Genomic DNA, 23,243 nt, shown 5'->3' with positions numbered 1-23,243 from the left:
CACCACCAAGAGCACTAAGTGCTGCTGGGTCCCATAACTAAGGAGCAAATGGCATAGGGCAGTATGGAAAAACATTTTAAATTCACATATCAACATACCTTCCAAAACTCCTGAAAATTTTCATGTTAAAAGGGTTGTTCATAATTTGCACAGAACAAAGCAGCTACCTGTCAAAGAAAGATCTTCACAATAGCTCCCCTACTATATGACTGCTCTGTAGACCATGGGAGGGTAAGAATGCAGATAGTTCAGGGCCTAGGGAGCCAAAAGTATTTAGGCATCTCACTGCCAAAGTACTTTGAGGATCTGGCTCTTGGTCATCCTCAACAGACTGCTGATTAAGATGTCTCATGAAGGATCTGCCCAGTGCTGCTGAGCCTTTGGGCATGATTGCTGGGTCTGAATACCAAAGATCTAAAATCTCTTGGATCAAAATTGTGTCACAGCAACAGTGCAAAAAGTGCAGAAACAGCTGAAAATAAAAGTGAGGTTGCCCTGTTTTATAAAAACGTATGAACTATATTCATGCTTGCTGACAGACAGACCCATAGCTCTGAGCAAGCTGAGAAACTGTGTTCTCACTTTGTTGACCTATCAAATGGCACCATGTCTGGTATTCCAAAACAGTGAACATAAACACCTTGAAGCACTACAGAGACTGCAACAGAAAAGTTCAAATCAAAATGAGTTGTCCTGCAGTTAACTAACTCCACAGCAAATGGGTTGCTCAAATAATATGCAAGTCAAATACTGACAAGATACTCCTTGAGTTAGGGTACCATATCCACCAAATCCTCAGTTTTTATACATCATGGACTTCAGGCAGATCTCATCTTTCCTAAAAAAAATAATTCATTTTAGTGTATTTACTTGTCTCAATAAATTGAAATTTCATTTATTTCATTTTAATTTACTAAATGTATTTCATTTTATTTCATTTTTATTAATTCAAAATTATATGTATTGAAAATTTAGTCCAGACAAATTTGAAGGCTCTTCAAAATTTGACCATTAAGCAAACTAAGAGACACCAACAACGTCAAACTCTGACAAAGATCTTTGAGGTAAATGCTATGCTCTGTTGGCAGTATTCATTCAATACACCATGTCAGTAGTTAGGCCAGGTCTTCGAATGCAAGGGTGCATATATTTTGATTGGTTGGTTGTCATCATCCTTCCTAATGGAAATGTAGATCAGAAGCTTACAGCACAAATTAACCCAAAACAACAGCATTTATCAAAAGCTCCAGAAAGGAGTCTGGGACAAAGCATTTATCATAAAGACTTAATCACCATTGACGAGTAAGTCTGCCTTCCTACACTAAGGGTTTGTTTGAGGATTTGAGGTTTAGAGGTGTTTGGGAGATTTGTTGGTAGATTGGAGGGAAGGGAGATTAATTTAGTATTTGACGATAAGCACAGTCTAGATGTCTAGGCTGGAATTTGCAAGAATGATATTAGAACACTGCTGGCATATTTGTTAAGGATTGCAAATCTGAATGAACAAACAATTCCTGAAGCTTCAGAAACAAAATTAAAGAAATATCTCATCCACATGCTTGGATATGCTGTGGTACATACAGAAGCTAAATTTGCCAGGGAACAGCAGCCAACATCTACATGAGTTTTTTGCAAATCCTCACAGTAGTCTAGCAAAAGGAGAAATTCCATTGGGACCATTTACCGTGGGTACTGTTTGGCCTTATCACTCATTCTACTTTACAATTTTCTCATTAACTCGTGAGCTACCATACAGCTCTCCTGGCATCAACCAGGATTCAGCCCCACTGGCTGGGAACTATAGGCATGCACATAACACAGGCACAGTTCCTGCTCTGAGAGCTTTAAAAAAAAAAAAAAAGTTACCTTTAGATTCCTTAAGTATCATTAGGAAAAGAATAAAAGGAGAACAGTGCAAATGCATGCTTATTAGGAATGTTTTTCCCTACCACCAGCCTGCCTTTCAGGATATATCGGCTTTGGTTGAAATTCTGTTCTCATTTAATTGCACTGTAGCAACACAGCACAATCTAGAAGATGGATTCTCAGCAAGGAGCAACCTGCAAATTCACTACAAATCACACTCTAGAGTATGTGGACAAAACTAAAAACTATAGGACCAAATGTGTGTAAAGTTCAGAAGAAAACAAGAGACTAAAAACAATACCCAAAAGACTAAAAATAATAAGCTCTAGGGCAAAGGTGCAAAAGATACCATGCAGAATGAAGAGAAATGTCTTTCAAGCAATCGAGGCAACAGCAATATTCAACTTTAATTCAGTGAAAGATAAAGAAGATGATCCACAATCTGAGAAGCTCTGTGGCCTCACAAGGAACAAAAGAAATGTTAGTTACCTGTGGACAAGGGTTCTGATTTTTCCCTTGGTGGCAAATCATAATATGCCAAGGATTTTGGTCCTAGCTCAATTAAACACAGCTACCACCGAACAGGTATAGTTTACGTGAGACCAAACGAGAGCCAAATTGTTTAAAGGAAATGAAAAGGACAATACAACAGCCTGCCACACTTTTTCTGTGGATTGTGGGAGCAGAGGGATCAAAATCCCTAAAAGTGAAAACAAAAAAGCTGCAAAAAGAAAAAAAGTACGTTTCCACTACTATGGTTACAGCATCCTGAGCCATCATCTTACACAGATTTAAAGTTGCTATAGAAAACAACTGCTTTTCATGGCAATTACTCTGTTTATCATGTCTTCGTTGACATACAGTAGAAAATGAACAGCAGCTGCCATTAGGCCTGAAATTTCCACTAGACACTTGACCGTGTAGAGAATATCTTTGTGTCAGGCCCTCAAAAAATAACTCAGATAATTAAAAACCTGCACTGGAATGCACAATGAGGTAGGATAAACTGGGAATTAATGGACCCAATTACATTAATGCCTGCCACCAGAAAAGGCAGTACTGTACTCTCACAACCTTTCTTATGTTCACTAGTCATTTTGGTCATGCAATAGTCCATCAGTGCGAAAGGATAAGTATTGAACTTGGAAATTTAGCCTTTTTATGAGCCAGAGGTCATCTGAAATATCTAACCAAACTTAAGTCATAAAAACTGAGTGTCAAGCAAACTCTGCTATGCAACCATTCCCCATTAATCTAAGTTTAGGATGGCCATGGACTGGAAAAAGTGACATGCAATGGATGTAGGACATAAGTGGAGAGATATGCTGGGGATATCTTAAAAGATAACGGACTACTTAAAAAAGAACTGCTACTAACAGATAACAAAGACAGACTGTATGAAGGCAAATATAAGCTTAAGTTGCAGTGTCCCAGGCTTACTAGAAGTCACAAAGCCACAGTTAAGCATGGCACAGAACCCAAGGCAGTAAATCTTGCTGAGAAGCAGAAAACGCCCATGTGGACATAACCAAAGACAAACCTAGGATCACACTTCACAGCAGTAATGACTAGAGTGACTTTTTACTTCTTTTCTTTTCTTTTCAATATCTAAAGCAAGACCAGTAAAAATGAAGCCAGGTTAGGCACAACTTGACCAGTGCAGAAAGAAAGGATGCTGGCAAAAGTAATAAGTTATTATGACACTGGTACACACTATGTGAGCAAAGAGAGATATAGATTTGCTCTGCAAAGTTCCTGACACAAATGAGATATTTGAAGCTACATTGTAACTTACGTGCAGAATCACTTTAAAATTATACAGGAAAAAAAATAAAAATAGTATTTTTCAGTCCTGGTAACAGCAAGTACTCACGTTCAGCAATCTGCTGCACAGGAAAGCCGAGATAGAAGCTGAATTCCACCACAGACAAGTTTCTTAGCTGCTCACTGACGTCAGACCCATTTAGAAAACCATATCTATCTCGGATGGCAAAAACAATGCTCACAGGGCCCTGTCGAAATGCTACCCCAGCCCTACTCAGAGTTATATTCAGTATCTGAAAAACAAGATTGGAGCAAGGTTAGCAAAATCAAATCATTGTCATTTCCATTCCTTTCTTCACAGAAATTTTCTTCCTAATGTAAAATGGGACTTTACATCAGAACAGAGGAACATCAATTCCAGATCAGTTCAGCCTGCTAAGTCATAGAAGAGGCAAAGTTACATGTGCATTCCTCTTCTGAGAGTTACCTTTAAGGTCAGTTATAATCCATGATGATATGAAAGCTACTGTTCAGAAAATGATGGAAAATAATGCCTAAGACGATGGTCAGCAAAATACATCTACCAATAAAGAAAGTTTAGGTCGATATCAATCTTCATGGAACAGACAGGAAGAGACCATGATAAAGAGATAGCATGTAAACAGCTGTTCTCTTGGTGAAAACCTACTGCACCGCACACTCCCAGAACCTAACAATGGTCAGAAGCCTCATTTTGGCACCAATGTACACAGCAACCATGTCCATATAGACAAACCTCTTCCAGACAGGAAGGAAGTATTTAAAATACAGGTTTGCTAAGTTGATAGTTCAAAAAACTGTTTTGCATGATCTGTCTTCATTTTATCCATGTATATTTTGTCATTCAAATGCACTGTTCCAAGTACATCTCTATGCACTTTCAACTGTATGTACTATAAAGCTTATGTTTTATTTTCTTCTATGATTTTATTTTTAGGGTACCGTAAACAGGCATTTAAGGTGCTAGTTAAACAACACAATACAATTTTTACTAATTTTGTTATTACAAAAAAATTGGATGTCACAGACATCATATACTACTATAAGTATCTCTAGACCTCGTAAACAACTACCATGTTTACTCACATGATGGCAGAGTTCTATATTCCTGAACAAGAACCCCTAAGCAGCAATTATATCAGACTGGCATCTTCAAACAAAAACATACTAGCCTCGTTCTATTTTGCAATGGCAAGATCTAATAGGAATGATTTTGACAAGGGCTGGGCAGCCTTTATGTGAAAAAGTATGAACATATTTATACTCCTAGTATATTCATGAATGATTCTTGATACAAATTTTCATCATCTTGGATCATCTTCTCAGAAAGCTTGAAACCAGAGGGATGTGTGGTGCCAAATTACTTTGCTGGAAAAAAATCCAGACTTTATGACAAAGCACCACAGTTCTGCATGATCTAGAAAGCAAGTGGTAGCAGTGAACACTTACCTCAGTATTACTGGTTGGGTGAAACACAAGACAACTGAAGGTGAGGAGAAAAAGGGACAGATGAAAAACACATTAATACTGTCACCTGCACAGTGAAGTTGTAGAAGTCCTGGCGATGTTTGCTCGCCTCCATGAATGCCATTGTCAGTCCTTTCTCAATGCGCTGGCTAAAGTTGCAGAACCCAACGTCCACATTTCGAGGCACAAACTGAAGCACTGAAGGCAAAGGGTATATGTTATTCCTACAGACAAGCACTTCCATGAGAGAGAAAGAGAACAGAATAAGCAAGAGAATCCTTACTCCACAAGGCTGTCACCTTTTCATGGAATTCAGGACATACTCCATGAAAACCTCGCTAAAACTGTTGAAAGAAATGCGTTTTGTACTGATACAGTAACTTCTCTAGTCATTAATATCTGTTGCAGCAGTAATTAGATTACAAAAAGACTCTACAGACAAAATATCCACTATTTCCTCTAGCATACTGAAAGATCTTTGCTACACACAAGCTGGCTAGTTTTATAGGACTTGAACACTGAAACAGCCACACTGAAATCCACAGTACCCAACAGTTCAACAAAAATCTGAAAAACAACAACAAAATTCTTCATAGACTGAAATTTAATACTTAACCTGGCTAAAAGACTGCATACTTGGTCCATTAATACACATTAATATCAGTTTAACACTTTAAAATACCTCATTAGCAAGCATACTTTTAAAACTATACAGATACACTTTAAAATCTTTCTCACTCACTTGTACATGCATGGGTGTGCACACATGTGAGTGAGAGAGAGAAAAAAAGGGAGTGAAAGAGAGAGAAAAGAGAGCACACATGTGAGTGGGCACACATCCTTGTAACTACATGCACATCTGCAGATTTCCTGATAATATGTTCTTAAGTAAATGAATGCCATTATTAGGTTACAGAGGCTAGTATCAGGGTTATACAAGTATCAAGACCAGGAAATGCATCTGCGGTCTATCTCTATAACCATGTTAAGCAGTGGAGAAAGACATCATGCCAGCACAAAGAAATTAGGTCTTACAGTACAGATGTTAACAGAGCAGAAACAGCACATGAAGCATACATGAATAAAAGCACCTATGTTGGAAATTCATGCAATCTCTGCTCAGGTACTCTCCATTTACTCAATCCCTGTCACTACCTGATTATTCAAAGTCACCCAGCCAGGTTAGTATTTTTGTGATGCAAATACTGGCTGAAGAAGATTTCAAATAATACCACTGACTCTCAAAAACTATTTCTGGGTTAATATCTTACTTCAGATTATTAATAATCATGGACTTTACATTAACTACTGTCATAGAGCAGCCATGGAAAGCTGAATCCTACATGGGCAATCCTCTTGCTCACCAATTCTCCCACATTAGAAGAATTTGAAAAAGTAGCCTTTAAGGTAAAGATAATTTGAAACTTGAGGCACCCATTAAAAAGTGGCTGCATTGTGATTTTATGACAAAACGTTTCACACACAAAAGTTTTTCTCTTCTTCTCACCTTTTCCAAAATGCTACAAAAGGTGCAGAACAGGGCATTGACAGGCAAGGAGCTACTAAAAATAAGCACATTTTGCAACATAAGAGCACAGCTACCGCTTAAAGCAGGACAAAGAATGTGAACTCCCTTCACTCACTCCAGTAGTGAAATATCAATTAAAATAGCAAGAAAAGGATAACACTTCTCCAGAAAAATTCCTGGAACTAGTGAAATTACAGAGCTAACTGTTTAGAATGTATAATCTTTCTCAACCACAGATTCAACAACTATTTTATTAATAGGCATGAAACGACTCACAGCAGTAGAATGCAAGGTTTTTCACTTGAGCTTGCATACTTATTAATCACAAGACCATCCACAAGTAAAGAAGTGCGAACCAGTAGGAAGTTGCGTCTCCTCCTCTTAGTGTTAGGAACAACTCACCTGTCTGAACCTGGAATCTATTATCCGGCACAGGGAAAGAAGGATGCAGTGAGAGGATCAGGGGGGCCTGACCACGAAGAAGACTGCTGTTCATAAGCACATTTATGACAGCCACTGCCGTGTAAACAAAAGGACCTGATGTCACCAAGAAAGCAAATTTGGGGGATATTTTATAAACCTACAAAAAAGAAAAAGAAAGTATCTTCAACATGAAATTTGGCAAACACTTTAGACCTACAGACTCCCACTCACTTCAAAGCAACATCTTCAAGAGGTAGGCAAATGCAAACTATTTTACAAAGAGATAGTAGAAGCCATGTCTGGTAGTCTCTACTCCAGTGTGCCAGAATGGTATCCTTCATGTGCAAAGCTCACCTACCAAAATCTCTTCAGTACAACACACCGATCTCAACACACCATTAGTTAACATATCGTAGCCTAGTATGAGTACCACTCCACCTAGTCTGTATTCCCCTGACTGCATAAAAGTTCCCACACAAATTTCTGGCTGCTCACTGAAGCACTTCCATAGCCTCTGCATTTCAAACATACTGCATAGCACATACATCCCATAATATGCACACATGATATGCAAGAAGGAAAATACAGGTAGCCTGCGTTTTATGTGCATAATTTTAACACACAAGCACACTTTTTCTTCTGGAAAACACTTCTCCCCATTTGCTTATTATAGCACAGTTACTGCAACTGCAATTACAATTTTCTTCTTCCAATTCATCTATCTCCTGACTTTGAGCAATCTTAGAAATCCTGAAGAGCTTTAGTCATTGTGTAAAAGAAATAAAATTGAAAGTTAAATATAAACCTAGGTTTCATGAAGACACTTTTATACGCCATTATTCGGTCACCTAAATAAAAACAAAGTGAAGGCTTTTATTTATTTAAACATATTGCAGTGTCTTCTCTCCCTGTGAGGGTCTCCCAATATCACCCATTTCCCCAGCTTTTTTTTTTTTTTTTTTAAGCTCTCCTAGTTTGCTCCATCTGCCCAAGCAGTCACACTACAACACTTTGAGATGTCCAACATGGCGACCTAACAAATAATCAATCTAGACCAAAGTCACAGAGGTTCTAATAAATCTGCACCTCTTAGACAAAAAGACAATAGCACCTTCTAAGCTTTGCTCTAATGAAGGAATATGTTAGATATCCTCAACTTCAGGATCAGCCTTATGGAAAAGCACAGTGCTACTTAAATCATGACCCACATGTTCCTTACTGGCATTTCTGCAGCAGTGTAAAATATTGGCAATTGCTGTTTAGATGAGACCACAAGCAGCCCTTTGCTGTCCTCTAAAAAACATGATGCATTTTTAAAAAGAACATCTTCACTGAAAGAAACCAAGTAGCAGAAAGAAAAAACAACCAAACAATTCTCCTTGTTTCTCATTATTCCTTCTTCTTTGTCCACAAAAACATGCAGCATCCAGCTTTTATTCTAAATGGATTTAGATGCATAGCACTCCAAGTTGTTTGATATGAATAATATGCACAGCTTTTTTCAGTTCCTCTTGCCTGAAATTTTATCCTTTTATCTCAGGATGAAATGATTTCTGTAGCTTCAGTTTGTCAAATGGAAACAGCATATAACAGGTAAGACATGCCAAAGGAAAGTTGTCCATTACTTGCAAAAGAGACTGCTTAAAAGGCAAGAAAAAGACAAATTAGAATTACAAATCTCAGCCACAATTTGCTGGTGCTTTCTAAAACAGTATATGCAGAGGAAGAGAGGCCCAGTGAAGCCAGTATGCATTCATGTACTACAGTTTGGCATTTCAGACAAGAAAGCCAGCCTCTGATATGTAACTCAGCTGTCTACATCTCTGACCTATACTGCAGTGCATCACAGATGCAATGAAAGCAGTCTACCCCCAACACTTCCCTCAAATTTTACATTGGCTTTTTAGCCTCAACAGCTAATATTCAAGTTTCCTTTTTGCGATTCACTGTAGCAGAAAGGGGATAGTAACTCCAGGAGAATGGATATTTTAAATATTTTAAGTGTGAATATGAGATAGGTAGATTACAACCACTACTGGCTCAAAGCAATAGCTATTTCTGCTTGAGATGTTACAGGACTGTCTAGAATGAGCTCTGAATAACCTAATTCAGATGCCAGAAATAATATAGCCATGCTAGCATGCTGCTCTCTACAAGTTAATTCACAGAGAAATGTGGAAAGTTATCTAGGATAGACAAGTATAGCTCATGACTCTTGATGCCTGAATGAGAATAGCTTCTCTTGGCACAGCTCTAGTGGTTCACAAACCCAGCTGTCCATTCAACCCTCTCTTGGAGGTTTCATCTCTGCTACCAGGGCAGTTAGATGTTGGCAAACCAGCTGCTGAACCACGACAATGCAGAGTCCCACCTATTGAAGTAAACAAGAACAAATTTCCTATTTTAATACGTTGGGCTATAAAGCTGCAGAAGCGCTCAAATGCCCCATGCACTTCTGAGCCATTCCCACAGCAGATGCAGAAACCTTCAGTAGAGTGGAAAGCCATTATACCATCTCAAGTTAAGCTATGCCTTCTCCAAAGGGAAACAGCTAATCTAACTCTGCTGTTTCCAGGGCACAACCTATCTCATTCAAAGCTACCCTGACAGAGAGACTGCTTCTAGAATAGAAAGTTTTTGAGCCAAAATTTACTAGAGGCTGGAAGAGTATTTGGGGAAAACATCATTGTATGCTTACTCTGTCCCCTATGCTTTTCCTTATGCACTTGCATGTGATTACTGTCAGATGAAATATACTGGATTAGATGCACCCTTGGTGCATTCCAATGCTTTTATTTCTACATACCACTGTATTATGCTGTGTAAACATCTGACAGAAAGCATAAATAATGGATTTCCTCACCCCCACCTTATTAAGCATTCTGTAATGAATCTGCAGAGAGCGTTTAATTTCCTAAAGATGTGCTACAAAGGTTGACTGGTCTTAAAAATGAAGCAAAGATTTTGCTTCTATACACTTTAGGATCCTAAGAGAACATTCTCACACCATTTTTACACACACAAGTATTACAGAAGGCAGTGCAAGTACACATGGTAGCATCTTTGAAAAAAGTATTTAACTGCCTGACTTGCTTTAACTGCCTTAACTTGCCTCACTTTTAAGGCAGATGTTTACAATCTTTGGATTATAATCATTAACAGGCTAAGGACAGGTCTAAAAGCCATAATTAAACATAGCAATGAAGTGCATACTTCTGAGTGTATACACTGAGGTATCCATTATACTTCAAGATAAAACATCAAACTGCAAATGAGGCTGACAAAAAGCTTTTTTCTTTTGGCATGAGCTTCCTGGCATCAGGGGTCCTCCTGCCAGCAGAGCACTGCCAACACTATTTCTTTTTCACACCCCAGGGCAACAAAGCTAAGTCAACAGAACTTTGTATAACAGATCTTACACAAGTGTCATAAGGTTTACACTATGGAAGGTTGACAAAAATTGCACTTGTTCAAATAGTAGGGCCTTATTCTTCTGCAGATGCAGTACAGTGAGACCAACTGGAAAGAGAACACTAAAATTTCAGGTCATTCTCAGTTTGCTGCAAGGAATCTTGCTAGAAAAAAATGACAAAAGTTTTTTATTAAATAGGATTCAAGTCTGCCCCTCTTTTTCCCTCCCCCCCCCCCACTTCAGCAGTTAATGTTTGAAACAATGAAGAATCAAAGACCCAAGCTTCAACTGAAAAAGTTGGGGGGGGGGGACATTTTTAATTCTCATTTCAGTGTAAAACTTGGTCTGCATTTAAAACGCGTAATAGTTACATCCTCTGTTGCCATGGATTGTATTTTCAAAGTCTACATTACTACCAAGTTAAATTCAACAAGACCGTCTCCTGATTTACTGTGCATTACATCCCTGCAAGGAAACATTATGTGTGAGCTGTAACAGGAGACAGTAAAAAAAGTAGCTTAAAGAAGTGCACTACTTTACCATAACTCGCAATGTTCACTCCTCAGGTCCTCTGTATTCTTGACTAACAAAAGTCAGGTCTGCTTACTTAAGTTTAGCAATATAGAAGAATTCTCTTTAAAAAGTTGCATTACCTTGCCATTAAACATGCCAATATTATAGACAGTTCTTTATTTAAAATACATTTTGCTTGCACTTCGTTGTTAGAGATGAAGACATTTGCTAGTGATTTTTAGTGCAAAACCCCCCCCCAAAAAACAAAAAAAAACCCAAAGGCATCGCTAGGAGAGAACATGTATGATAGCAGCATTCTACCATTAAATAAGCATAACTGCTTCCATGGAGATGTTTTCTCCTTTTGATAAAAAAAAGAATTTGCAAAGAATGTACCTGGATTAACTCCATTATTTATAAAAGCGGTTGCATACGAGCAGCCTTAGGGCTGATATATCCTATCGAGAGCTTTGCAAGACAATAGTGGACATGAAAGGAAGGAATTTAGAGGGAAAATATATAAAGAAAGACATCAAATGTTTGCTCCATTCAACCTCCAAAAATTTAGCAATATATTTTGTCTTACTGCTGCTATTACTAACACAGTAAGCACTTCCATATTATTGATGAATATATTTTATAAGTCCATTGATAATCAGTGCAGTTTCACCACCATAAACTTCTGACTTCAACTTGACTATGTCAGTCTGAACAATCTGAAGATGTAACTCGCAATCCAGAAGATAAATATTTTTTATTCAAAAAAAAAAAAAGCTTATGGGCAGGTATTGATAAAGGGACCTACAGTAAACATAACCTACAGTGGCAGCTCGTAAAATAACACTGCACAGAAGAGGAGGAATAAGAGTAATGTGGGGGGTTCCAATAATTGACTACGGACTGTTGAATAAGGAAGAATTCCTCCTACTTTTCCACTAATCCTGGAATCCAGCGTCTCAGTTATTTTTGTCTGAAGTGAGTAAAAGGGGCTAATTCACTTTTACCTTGTTTGCTCTTCTGATTCACTGAAAAAGTATTTATCCTAAAATGTATAAACAAAATTTATATATAAAGATAAGAAACCAATACCAAAGTGTGATTCTTTGAACTATCCACTATTTTGAAGGGGTGGAAATCACTCAAAGAGTACAGCAAAAGTGTAGATAGCCAGCCAGACACATCAAGAGCAGTAGTCTGATCCTATCAACAAAGCCTGCCTAGTGTCAACAGCAATCACAATCCAGAGTCAGAGGTACAAATTTCTACTGCTTGAGGGAAAAGGGCTAAACACTGTGGCTGAAGGTTGGCAGAAATTCATAAAACTCTTATCTTGACTGAGTAGCAGAGAGGTAAATTCTAAAACAAGAGCAGTCGCCCTATGTCATTACAACGGAACAGTTAAACACTTGTTTAATTATTACAGGCAGTGACTGTTGCAGGAGTTGTCAAAAGACCATTCCCCTGCACAGACCAACAAGTGGAAGTTAAAGGCACCACCCCCACCCCCATGGTATGGGAGGCTGTGCATGGAGGTACTCAAGTCACGTTCAACATTCAAACAGCAACTTGAGTTAACTTTGTATTGAAAATAAAATTGTAGATTCAAAAAAAGCAAGAAACTGGAACCTCACAGAGAACCAGGTACTGCCTATTTGAAGGGTTTAGAAATAACATCTGACCACTGCACACCTGATTTTTTTTTCCTTTCTTTTTTCCTCTGCCAAATCCTGCATTTCAGATTCCGCCACTTACCCTGCAAGTGTTGATGACCTCACTTACAAGATAAAATAGCTTACGGTTGTGGAGAAGATTTTGTTTTGTCTAAGGTGCTAAGCCTATAATTAGCTAGCAGGAGCAACAGAACTTTAACAGATACTTCAGACAGGCGAAAGCTTTTCAGTTCAGTTTCACTTCACCAGTCAATAAAGCAGGTGAGGAGCAGAGGCAGGGCACTGCTTGGGCACCTATGTCAGGAAGAAGAAGGTGTGCCCTAGAAAATAATTACATTCTAAAAGTAAAAAGCTAATGTTACAGTCACATTAAAAGAAAGAAAACATGGCTAATAGATTTAAGTTAGAATAAACTCCTCTGTGATTTAGTATCACATGGGTTGTTTCTAAATCATTTTATCCTGTGAACTAAAAGCACTATTGTATTATATTGATCAAAGAATACTTACGCACGCTTTATACCACTTACCTCCAGCTCTACTGAACGCCTGAATTGAACTCTGAGCACTTCTCTGATGGATTCACTGACATTTTGCAGAACAGCTCTTCGGGCCAGCACTGGAAATTAATGCCAGTCAGTAAATACATTTTAGCTTCATCTCTGGGGCCTTGGTTCAAAGCCACATTTTCAATTATGCAATGCATGAAAAAGCAGGCAATGAGATCAACTGTATCAAACACACAAGACAACGGACAAGGAAACAGGTGAAGGTGTGACTGCATCCTAAAAAGTGATGCTAAATAAAATTTAAGGAGCTCCAGGTTTATTTTCTCTGTTTTTTTCCATATCTAACTTCTTTACTATTCTAGTAAAAGAATTTTCTTAAGAGCCACTGAGGCATTTAAAAAGGATCCAAAAGTCATACCACATTCAGTCTGATCTGTGCACCACAATGAGTCTGCTGTCAAAACATAGTTAATGTTTTGTAGGCAACGCATGGAATGCAAATGAGGTCAGAAAAAAGCCACAGAAAATATGCATTTACTTTTCTCTTAAATAAAAAGTAAACAAATGGGACATTGATTACTGAAAGAGATACCCACTGAGTGGAAGAAACTGCTTTAAAAAATCCACACTCTTATGGATGTTATGTCTGCTACAATCACACTTCAGACTGTGACTATGGTCGAGGAAACAACTGAAAAACACCACGTTGTCATTCTCCATTTACTTTTAATCAGTAACTTGCCTACAAAACTACTCAAATTGCAAGTTAAAAAAAATCTTCCTCATCACCATCGTAGTCAGCTCACCCTCCTACCTGGAGGAGGAAATTATGCTCATTCTGCATTTATATATTACATTTACTCATTACAAGTACAAACTTCAAGGCAAAATGTGTTGACTGGCTAGAATACATGGCACTTCTACAGCTGCCCTGTATTTGTTCTGTGGTACTGTTTTGTTAACAAACTAGAAAGAGATAGGAAAACACCAAAAAAGCAAACACAGATGCTAAGAGACAATTGATTTTGAAACACACAGCAGTCACTTTTCTGGTTATAACCACACCACATCCAACTGAAATAAATATGGGAGGAGGGAAAGTACAAATGCTAGATAGTACGGTAAAATGATAAAAATGCTAATAAAAACAAAAACAAATTTTTTGAAACTAAATTTCCTGTTTCACATTACAACATTTCCTTAAACATAGGCTTTTTCTTATGAACAACAGCAACAGCTTTAAAGAGAAACTTATTCAGGCAGGAAATTTTAAAATTTGGCAGAACAGGACTGTGAGAATAACATTCATTTTCAACAAACCAAGTGATAAAGCAACCTCAAATACAGCTTGCTATTATGTATCATTCACTGTGCAGTGTGATGTATATGTAATTCACTATCACAACAGACTTTATTCGAGTGAATTCTATTATTTGCAATAGTAAATGATAAATCAACAGTTATATAGCTGTTTGTCTAAACTTGCACCATATTCCTTTGACATGTTTACTTAGCTAATTCAACACTTGTAATTTAACTAAGAGATCACATTACAGTGGTTTCTGAAAAATGAAATAAAAATGTTAGAAATATCTTACCAGCAGTGACTAAGTAAGCATCAGGAACTGTGATGTTGCAGACGTATGTTGGCCTGGTAGTGGTCATGGCAGGGGTTGCAAATACAGCTTCAGTCAGAGTAGTGGCTGCCAGGGGAGTGGAGGAGAATATACTCAGGCTGCTTTCCGTAGTCACTGTGCCATGGCTGCCCACAGCACTAATGGCAGTGGTCATGGGGACAGCAGTCGTTGTATCAGTACCATCAGCTACACTAGTTCTTGCTGGAACACCATATCCAGTGGGAGTGTTCAAAGATGGAGGGAATTGTGTAGGGACAAATGATGTGGTCACAGATACAGATTCTGCAGGAGAGGAAATAACATTGCTCACGTCGCTTTGTGAGGTGAGATTGTCAGGATTTGCAGTAGGAAGTGCGGTCTCAGCACTGACCTTGGTGTAAGATGTTAAAAGCAACGTGGGGTTAACTGTAGCACCCATATCCTCATCAGAAGCTAGAACAGTTGATAGTAGAGATGAAGATACATTTAAGACAGGAGTTGTCGCAAAGGTAGTAAACAAGGAGAACAAATTTGTTTCATTGAGAAAGATGCTGCTGGTAACAGACCCTGTGTCGGCAACGGACAGCACCGGGGTAGGAACCACTGGTTGATAAGAGAAGAGTGAAGACTCTAACGTAGAGGTAGCTCCTGTAAAAGCTGAGGTAAACAAAACTTCAGAATCCATTAGCAATACTGATGTTGCTTCCAGAAATGTAGACAAGTCCGAATGAAAATTTGATGATGGCATTATTTCAGGAACATGTGCCCCTGGAATAGAGGATGCCTTTGAATAGAAGTATGATGTTTGCCAGAAAGGGAACTGAGAAGCCTCAGTGTCTGTGCTGACAGGGGTAGCTGAGTCCCAAATAGAAACGTTCTCAGAAAGTACTGATGTCCCAGTCAACAAGGTCTGAGGTAAGAGTGTTGATAAATCACTCGGCATGAAAGAGTAAGAAGTCAGTTTGGCTGATGGTAATGAAGACAAGTAGTTAGGTTCAAAAAGAAATGGCGTTGATAAATCAAGATTGGATAGAAAATCTGTAATATTTACAGGTGATTCTCCCCTTACCAATGTCTTGTCAAGCAAAAATAAAGATTCTGATGGCATAAATTCTGGTGACTCCAGCAAAGTTGTATGACTGATTGCAAATGATGGTACTGGCTCACTTGAGGTGAAGGTAGATTCAAAGAGAGCACTGATAGTATCAGGAAGATCTACATTAATGCTCGGTGTTAACAAAATAGTTTCCATAATAGGGAGGGAAAACTGAGCAGAAGAGATGTTCAGTGCTGTTCCTCCAGAGAGCTGACTGTAGGAAGGAAAAATTGTTGTAGGCATTTTATTGTTAAGGTCAGCATCCACAGTGCTTAATAAAAACATGGTTGACTTGGGGATTTCTGCAAATCTTGAAGAAAACGAAACAACAGGTCTTGATGGAAAAGAAGTATGAAAAGTTTCAGGTGTAGGCTCCTCTAATTCATACACATCAGCAATTACAGTTGTAAATGGAGTTATGCCTTTTACTTCAGAGGCTTTCACCAACAAAGTTTCGACATAATCACCTGAGCCCTCATCGTGCTCTGCAGAAAAGCTTGGTTCTGACAGAAGGGAAACTGAGTCACAATACAAACAAGACGTGGATGATCTAGTGAAAGGCACTGGGCTTACGAGCTCGCTGAAAAGCTCAGATTGACTCAGTATTTCTGAACTGGCAGGCAAATTTGGTGCTGTACTAGAGAATTTGTGTGTAAACAAGTTGCCATGAAGAACCATATCAGAGTCAGTGAAAATGGCAGGTGAGTGAACCGGGAGAGATGCAAATGGAAGACTAACCGGAAACAAAGCAGGCTCAGCACTGCTTAAGGAAACAGGTGTGGCCCAGGGAATGCCTGAAACAGGATAGGTCCTTCGGCTGACAGCTTCTGTTGCCCTGCTGTTCACATCGGCGTAAATGTCACTATATGGGTCTATATTTTGTGCTGTAGCATGCGGTGTAATATGACTGGTTTTATCCAGCAGTCTAAGAAGAACAGATGACCCTTCTGAAGTGGCCCCAAAAGGCAGAGATGCTAAACTTCTATTTATGTTTTCCCACACTGCAACTACATCTTCTGAAGGAATGGAAGTGAAATAAATATCTGTATTTGGAGGGTACAATAGTAAGTCTCTGCTTGCAGTTAAAATTTCACTATCTGGTACAAAAGGCTGTAATTTCATAAGAGTGTTACTGTCTTCAGGGACAGCACTTAACAGGGTCTTTTGCTGTGCTGTTTTCATATCATATGGTGAAGAAAAGACAGATAAGGAAGGTGTTAGCAACACAGTTTCTAATGTTTCTTTTGGTGGCTCTATTGTATTAACTGAGTGATGGTCTGTTAAAACTGCAAAAGACTTCAGCAGAAGAGTCCACTGTGCCTTTGGAAATGAGCTAATAAATTCATTGTCACTTAAGAATGCTTCATTGCTAGTTATGGAGACATGTACCAATGGTCTATTTCTCCCTTCGGAAGCCCTGACCATTTCTTCTTGGTTAAATAAAGTCACATCAAGGGGAGTGGTAACTGATGATAAAGCCATTTGAAGAAAATTATTTTCTTGGGACTCCAAAGTACTTTTTGATAAGGCCATATGTGTTCTGCTGCCTGATATGCTTTGGTGAACCTTTGAGCCCATTGAGAAAAAGGAAAAATTTTGCTGCTCCAAGGATGTCTCATCTAAATTGAGAGGGAGAGAAAGAGAGAGAGAAAAAAAGTAACAGATTAGCACAAGCAGTACAAGTGGAATCAGCAAACATTACAAACCGTATTTCTGGAGAGAAATGCCCAGAATTTTAAGTGTTAAGACAAAACCTCTCCATACTTGAACAATCTCCTTGAGCAAGTCAGCACAAATAATAATTTTCCCTGTGAAACTCCATTCCTTGGGAAATGAGTAGGACAACGTGACTCTTCTTATTCGCACCTACTCCTCGCTACAGAGCAGCTGTCTCGCTAGCCCCCAAAGGACAGAAAGCAGCTCCCTCTTACCCACACAAGGCTACAGTGCAGGTCAGCCAGCAATTTCACGCAGTAAACAAACCAAAAAGAGCACTGAGGTACAATGCAGAGAAACGTTTTGCATACCTTTATGAATCCAATTTAGATCTTCTGCTTTCCATTAGTACCACTTCATTTCCGCCAGTTTTATTATTTCTTAATACTAGGCTCACTAGCAGATCAGTACAGTGCTCACTGTAAGCTAAGCAGCAAACACAGTATTGTTCTGTTATACCAAAGACACAGGGTAGGAGTCCTTCCTCCCCTTCCCCTGCCCCCCAAAATCTACTCTCCACCATTAAACACACACACACTTTTGAACATATACTGATTAAATATCAAAGAACAGCATCAAGAATTCATTAGCAATATATTGTTCAGGCAGGGAAATATGGGGTCTTCTATCTAATACAGGAGCATATTTTCTTTTTCAACTGGCAAACAGTATTTGCAAAAACAGCCCTCATTCACTTTTAGTGTCCCAAAATTCATAGCTCCTTCCTGCCATTTCTTGCCACCTACCCAAAAAACAGTAGAGAGCCATCATGCCCTTTCTACTGCCAACTGATAGCCTCCAGAGACACATTCGCTGACCTGCGAGACTGCTTCATTTGATCCCTAGAAAAAGGTGTCTACAGCAGAATTATATTTGCTTATCCCTGTCTCTGACTTCCAGTTCACATTGTTAGAACTTTAACACAGAAAATCCACAGTCCTACCAGAACTTTTACTTTTAGTCACACTAAAACACTGAAACCGTGGTCCGAGTTACTTTCTTCCCAATGCAGTACATCCACTCTCTCCATTGCCGTTTAAACACGACTACTCTTAGATCTCTCATTAGAGGTATTAATATGACCCTGAGATCCTTCATGGCCCAAATCACTAACAGCCGATGCAACTGGGCAGTGTTTTGGTATAAGAGCTCATGCTTTGGAAGCGCAGACAGCGTGTTGGTTGTTGCTGAGGGTTGCCCTCCACCTTCACACTAGTTTTATGAGTGATCTTTGAGTCATCAAACTGTTCCACAAACACAAACTCCAGGCAGCATTTTTCTGCTTTGTTTCAAGGATGAGCTCCTGCCAGTATCTGCAATGAGTGACATTTATGCCACTTATGAGAGATGAAGAGAGGTTGCCTTCACGTAAGGTGCAGTGTGATTCTGATGTCAATGGCAAGAATTTGCTAAGAAGAAAAATGTCCAATAGCTTCATTTACAATGCCTGCCATTTCCCGTCTGGCCTTTAAACAGTCGGCAGCAAATTGCTTCATTCCACAACTGCCATCTTCACTCACAATCCACAGCAAGATGGCTTAGTTTATGGGCCACCTATAATAAAACTTCACTGCTCCAATTTACAGAATTTAAGTAGCAATAGCTGGCTTCAGGCACAAAAGAGAAATGCTCAGAATTCACTACATATTTTAATCAAGATGCTTGCAAAAAATCATATATGAATACTATTTGCCTTAGTTGACTATAATCCCTCCCTTCTCACAAAAGCATTCTTGGGTTACTGTGAAGATCTGTATATAATCTTTTCCAACTGTGGACATGTTTTGCAGAGAAACTGTAGATTATTGCTTGATTATTTTACTAAAGTGTCAAGACTGCATTATTAGCCTTCAGGGCTGAATATTAAAGAAAATCACAGAAAATTGCTCCCGGACATTTTGCTAGGATATGCATAAAGCCTTCATCCTTAAATTAGCTATCCCACCTGATCGTCCTGTTTTCCCAACACTATTGCTTTCATAGAGAAGTGTCCTTGTAGTGCTACTGAAGCTTACTGACAATATGCATTAAAAAGGTGGGGAGGAGGAGGTAAAGGGGAACCCACACAGGTACACAATGAGGGAATAGATTAAAATAAAAATGGTAATACACAGTATAAAGTGTGCCACAGTGCTACAGTACAGTGCTCAACTGTAGCTGCGTTTGTAGCCTTCTAGAGGATGCCTCAAAATCAATAACCCATGGGAGACCTTCGCAGTAGTTCACTTATCTGTTACATACTGTCGGCAGTCTAGCAACACTTCCCAAAAATGATATATTGCTGTAATTATTTCCTCCTCCTTGGTCTGCTTATTAAATTCCCTGATGCAATTTTTCAAACACTGACATACAGATTTGATATGTTTTGGATCTGATGATCTAAAAATCACAATTAAAGATAAGAATTAATGCATAGATCTAATACCACTCATCACCACTAATCAAACGTGTGTTCTGTGATACTATACTATACTTTATGGATCCAAAGCACAAGTGTTTTGCCGCATAACAGATAATATGTTCTTAAGTAGTCTCAATCTTCTTCTCCTCCCAAAACTGAAAGTAGACATAGCCAACTTTACAGTGCTTAGTTATGGGGTAATGACAAAAGCCTTATAACATTCTCAAGGAAAAAAAAAATAATAAGAAAAATAATTACTATACACTCAATGTAAAATTTATGCAAGACACAACTGTGTCCTTGACTTCCTCCTCAGAGATTCACCATTTGAACACAACATAGTGTGACATACTGGAATCATGAGTTTCATTTGCATTTAAAAGCAGCAGAAGCAGCAGCTTCCATCAACCATGGAACCTAATCTTGGGTCCTGAGCACATGCTGGTGACAGCAGCCCCCCGTTGGTATCAGAAAAAAGTTCTCTGCTTCCTTATCCTTAGAAGTCTCCCTGACCTTGCTCCTTCATTTGACTTAGGTTTTCAGACCTTTTTTTTTTTTTTTTTTTTTTTTTTTTTTTNNNACAAGACCACTCCATTTGCGATTATGTCTAGGTGAGAATTTGTTATTTTACTTGAACAATTAAAGCTTCTCCATATGATGCTCCTCTTAGCATTGTTTTTTTTTTTGCACATTTTGAGTAAGCAGGGAGTTAGTTAAAGGAAAAAAAATTACAAGACTACAGAAGGAACACTGTCAAAATGAATCACTTCTCTTCATATATATGCATGCAGTGTATAAAGGTATATCAGAATTCCTTTTAGCTGATCCTGTAAAATATTGTCCATCTTTGTCACACTTTGTACACTGTACATTTGCTTAAAATGAATTCCAAATTATAGACAAACATACTAATAGATATATTTCTCATTGCTCATCTTTATGATTTCACATTGTATTTCCTTATATCAGTAACAGTACAAGGCAGATGTTAGACACCTTCAACAAAATAAACATGATAAACATGGCATTGCTATAGAAGCCATTTTTATTCTGACTAGCAAAGATGATACTTCTGATCAGATACCTGCACAAATCTCTGACTGAAAGCTAGAGCTGATGATATTTATGTTTATTCCACTGACAGAGCAAAGCAATTCCACTCCCTACACATGTCTATGCTCCGTGTGTTCATCTTCCTTCACCCATACAGAACTGCCTTCATCTTTGTGCAATCTGAGAGAGGGATCACCACAAAGCAAAGTTCTGCCAGCAGTAACTACAAATCACAGAAAGATGCACTTTGAAGTTAGTTACATGGCTATAAGCCATCTAACAGAGATGAATAAGTCAAAGTAAGGCAAAGGCAATTTTGGCTTTAAATATACTGTTATTTTACAATTAGATTTTTATTGAGAGTCTGCTAATATTTTTTCTTGAACTACACAGAATAATAGTAACTAAAATTGTATTAAGCACTTGTGCCCGTAATGCAAAGAACATTCCCATTCATGCAAAAAAGGAAAGGAAACTCAATTTCTATGAAAGAAGTTGCTTTTTCTATTTTCCCCCCCTTTCTCTCTCTTTTTTTTTTTCCCCTAAGGGGAACAAATAGAAAAACACCAACCTCAAAACACACCAGATCTTGGAAAACTTGCAAGCCACAGGACAAGGTAAGAGCACTGATTGCTTGAGATAAGTAGGGTGGGAGAAATTCACGTCTGCATGTAGGATTTTGAAGCAAAAACTCAGTGGCAAGTCTGCAAGCCAGTGTTCTATATTATTTGCTTTGCTTGCCTTATTAGAAGCAGGGAGCATTAATGACATGCCGTTAATAATACAAATGATTGTTTTCTGTCATCTCCAGAAGAACAGCATACTACTTGAATACTGCTTGTCAGAACAGTGTGCGCCACTCATCAAGAACAGATGGGACATGCAGCAGATGTGCCAGAGAGCAGGCAGACAGTGCACAAAGAGAAAGGAAAAGCAAAGCGGGCTGAAGGAGGTGAAGGCAGACTGCATGACAAAGCACATCCTCACCCATGCAGAACAGCTGATCTGGTGATACCATGAGACAAAGAAGCAGACAAATCACACATGTTCTGGTATATTTTAATGCCATGACTGCACGAATCTATTGATTAGCATCAATTCTGACTTGTTTGCTTGAACAGCTGTTGTTGTTGGGTGACAGTTTCACTGCCCAGCAGCTACGCTGCCATTGTGCTAAGCAACGATGACGGGATGACAATAAGACAAGCCAAACTCTACAAACTGACAACATTATGAAAAGCATTAGATAGCTTAGGATGCAAAACTGTGATCCCAAGCTACAGCAAAGAGGAGGAAAGGAAAAACACTTGCGCAAATGGCCGCATGAGCCACAGATGGCACCAGGACAATGCCTCAGTTTAGACAATGAAATTCAGACACTATAGGAGTGAGTGACAGCGCAGAAAATACGTTAATGTGCTTGGGGTGATGAACTCTGTTGCTTATGCTACCCATGACAACAGGTAAAAGTCTGAACAAAATTCAGAAGTAATGAAACCCGTCACTGAACACAATGACCTCTTCAACTGCCAAATCTGTATTTGCAGAAGCACGGCTGTGCACCATAAGTAGTAACTCTGGCCGAGACTCATGTGAATTCTGGAAGGGCCATAATACTAGTGCAGAGCTTTCCCATGACTAAGGTAAAGGACTGCTGCATGCTGTAGACTTCTGTGGTGACAAAAGTACACCACATCAGCCTGCCAGACAAGCGTGTGTTCATAAACCAGGAGCTAGACTAGTCATTTTTCCAGAAAGCCACTAGAAAAATGGTTACTTTCTGTAGTTGTAGTGCTAGAGAGCAGTGTCTCTTCTATGTTCTACTATAAAGAGAAGAAAGCTCGTTTTGCATTAAAATATATACAAGTACACACACACACGCTCACTCATACAGGACCCAAGATCTAATCTCAACTCTGCTACTGCTCTCTCCTGTGATTTCAAAAAGAAGTCATCACTTTTCTGCATTCTGCTAGTAAAATGTTGTAATTACACTTTCCTATTTTATGGATATGTTCAATTATAGATGATAGGTACAGGCATGACAACAATGAATACAATAGAGAAGCTTTTAACAAAACTACAACTTGAGAATAGAAATATTTGATTCTCAAAGAACATAACACAGCAAAATTAAGTAAGGCCTAACCAGGTTTGCAAACATTAGAACA

General features: G+C 38.6%; 1 protein-coding gene across 1 annotated transcript in view; it reads right to left on the bottom strand.

Moving 5' to 3' along the window:
• KIAA1549 (KIAA1549 ortholog) overlaps positions 1-18,648 on the bottom strand; it is an 80,364-nt gene extending 61,716 nt beyond the window's left edge. Inside the window, exons 1-6 of the mRNA XM_026083877.1 lie at positions 18,615-18,648; positions 14,789-17,521; positions 13,212-13,300; positions 7,067-7,244; positions 5,204-5,334; positions 3,740-3,923 (exon numbers count right to left, since the gene is read on the bottom strand). Of these exons, the coding sequence (XP_025939662.1) occupies positions 3,740-3,923; positions 5,204-5,334; positions 7,067-7,244; positions 13,212-13,300; positions 14,789-17,521; positions 18,615-18,648 (3,349 nt within the window). The remainder of the gene's footprint in view (positions 1-3,739; positions 3,924-5,203; positions 5,335-7,066; positions 7,245-13,211; positions 13,301-14,788; positions 17,522-18,614) is intronic.
• Between the last annotated feature and the right edge of the window lie 4,595 nt (positions 18,649-23,243).

This window comes from Apteryx rowi, unplaced genomic scaffold (assembly GCF_003343035.1).
Source record: "Apteryx rowi isolate R43461 unplaced genomic scaffold, aptRow1 scaffold_62, whole genome shotgun sequence".
NCBI lineage: Eukaryota > Metazoa > Chordata > Aves > Apterygiformes > Apterygidae > Apteryx > Apteryx rowi.
Note: the sequence above shows the minus strand (reverse complement) of the source record. Positions and strands in the feature narration are given on the sequence as shown.